Raw genomic sequence first — 1,832 nt, forward strand, 5'->3', positions numbered from 1 at the left:
ATAAAGTTTTTATGATTATCAGAAACTTTTTTACCCTTTAAATTCCCTCATTAACACCAAGATTAATTTAACAAATTTGTATATTTTAATTCATGAAAATATTTAAGTACTCCGTACTACAGGTCAATGCAAAATTCTGAATTACTACGGAGTACTTCAATATTCTGACCTGGACTGATGAGTCATTCTCCCAAAAAAAAAATCAACACAGAGGAAAGCATCAAGAATTTATTTACGACTCCAGATTCATCAGCCTCCATTTACCAATTGAGTCACAATCCAAAAGTATCAAAAATGAAAAAAAAAAATCGCAACCCAATTGAACAGAAGAGAAACAATATCTCAAGGAGTTTGTAGAAAATCACGAAGTTTTACCTAAATTCACAGGGATTACATCTCCATCCTTTTCGTTAATCTGCATTGACAACCTCCAACCACATCCAGAAAAGAAACAAAGAAAAACCTCAAAGACCTAAAATACAAAGAATTGAAAACCTAACTACAGATTTCTTTCTTTTCCTGTCCAAAATGCAAAAAACAAATCTAGCTCTCATCATCAGCAGAGACAGATTTGGAAGAACCAGTCCCGGTCTTCTTCGGCAACAACAAATTGTGGATGTTGGGCATTACACCACCACTTGCGATCGTAACCGTGCCAAGCAACCTGCTGAGTTCTTCATCATTCCTCACTGCCAATTGAATGTGTCTTGGCACGATTCTCGTCTTCTTATTATCCCTCGCTGCGTTCCCAGCCAATTCCAACACCTGCAATCGAATTTAAATCATTAATAAATTAGTCAAATATTCAAATCCATACATAAGATAAACAAAAGCACCGTTAAAATTTAAACAAAGAAAGACGAAGGAGGAACCCTAGTCAGGACGAAACAAACCTCGGCTGCGAGATACTCGAGAACGGCAGCGAGATACACCGGAGCACCGGCACCAACTCGCTCTGCGTATTTACCGGCTTTCAGAAACCTAGCGATCCTTCCGACCGGAAATTGAAGCCCGGCCTTGCTGCTTCTGGATGTCGCCTTCTTCGAAGCTCCGGCTCCCAGAGATTTTCCCCTTCCAGCCATATCTAATTTCCGAAAAAGAAATTTAGCGAAGTTCTGAGAGGGACGAGAGATTTGAAGCGGGGAGGATAGTCACAGAGATAGGAAGACGACGGAGTCTGAAAAATACATTTGGCGGTTCTCTTATGTCGTATTTATATATGATGGTGGATGAAATCAGCCAATAGTAAGCAATGACGCGGATCGCAATCTTCGACCGTTCATTAAAGTTTATATGAACGGTTAGATGGAGTTTTTGATTTTGCTGTTTGGATCGAAGACGGAGTTGGACACTTGGACTGTTGGAACCATGAAAGGAAGCCCACAAAATAAGCATGAAGAGAACAAAAAATAACGAAACTGCCGTTGATATCCCAAACTTAATCACAAAAATGACGAAAAAAACCCCATAGTTTATAGGCGTTATACAACAATGCGCATGAGAAAATAATAGCGATTATTTTCAGTCCACAGAAGAGATAAGGATTTGGGATTTTTTATATTTTTAAGTTTTAATTATTGTGTTCGGTACCTTAATTTTTCTAACAATTGTTATTGTCGTTAAATGTCAATAGAAGGAAACGAAATCTTCAAATTTCATCCCCTCTACTTATTCTCTTTTTCTTTTTTCCTTTGCTTATCCTTCACCCATTTGTTCATCGTCTTTTCGGTGGTGTGTGAATTCAACACTGGAATTCGTGAAGGCATGAAGCACTTGAAGATTTGCATCGTAAAGCTTCACTTTATTGACCCGATAAATTCAAACAGCGGAAG

The 1,832-nt window shown here is 38.3% G+C and overlaps 1 protein-coding gene across 1 annotated transcript; it reads right to left on the reverse strand.

Annotated features, from left to right (window-relative positions):
• Nucleotides 1-350: 350 nt before the first annotated feature.
• Nucleotides 351-1,192, reverse strand: LOC148878067 (protein H2A.7). The gene is made up of 2 exons (XM_088948538.1): nucleotides 894-1,192; nucleotides 351-765 (listed from the first exon to the last, which is right to left on the reverse strand). The coding sequence occupies exons 1-2, from the start codon at nucleotides 1,080-1,082 to the stop codon at nucleotides 544-546; spliced, it is 411 nt and encodes a 136-aa protein (XP_088804664.1). The 5' UTR covers nucleotides 1,083-1,192; the 3' UTR covers nucleotides 351-543.
• Nucleotides 1,193-1,832: the final 640 nt, after the last annotated feature.

The sequence above is a fragment of the Nelumbo lutea genome, chromosome 1 (genome assembly GCF_056320005.1).
Source record: "Nelumbo lutea isolate HS-2025 chromosome 1, American lotus-T2T, whole genome shotgun sequence".
NCBI classification, from domain to species: domain Eukaryota; kingdom Viridiplantae; phylum Streptophyta; class Magnoliopsida; order Proteales; family Nelumbonaceae; genus Nelumbo; species Nelumbo lutea.

What these genes read in the sequence shown, in the direction of transcription:
- LOC148878067 (XM_088948538.1), bottom strand. Translation starts at nt 1,082, where the DNA reads ATGGCTGGAAGGGGAAAATCTCTGGGAGCCGGAGCTTCGAAGAAGGCG. An exon ending in TCGAGTATCTCGCAGCCGAG is followed by an intron (nt 766 to 893) that starts GTTTGTTTCGTC and finishes ATTCGATTGCAG; the next exon opens with GTGTTGGAATTGGCTGGGAA.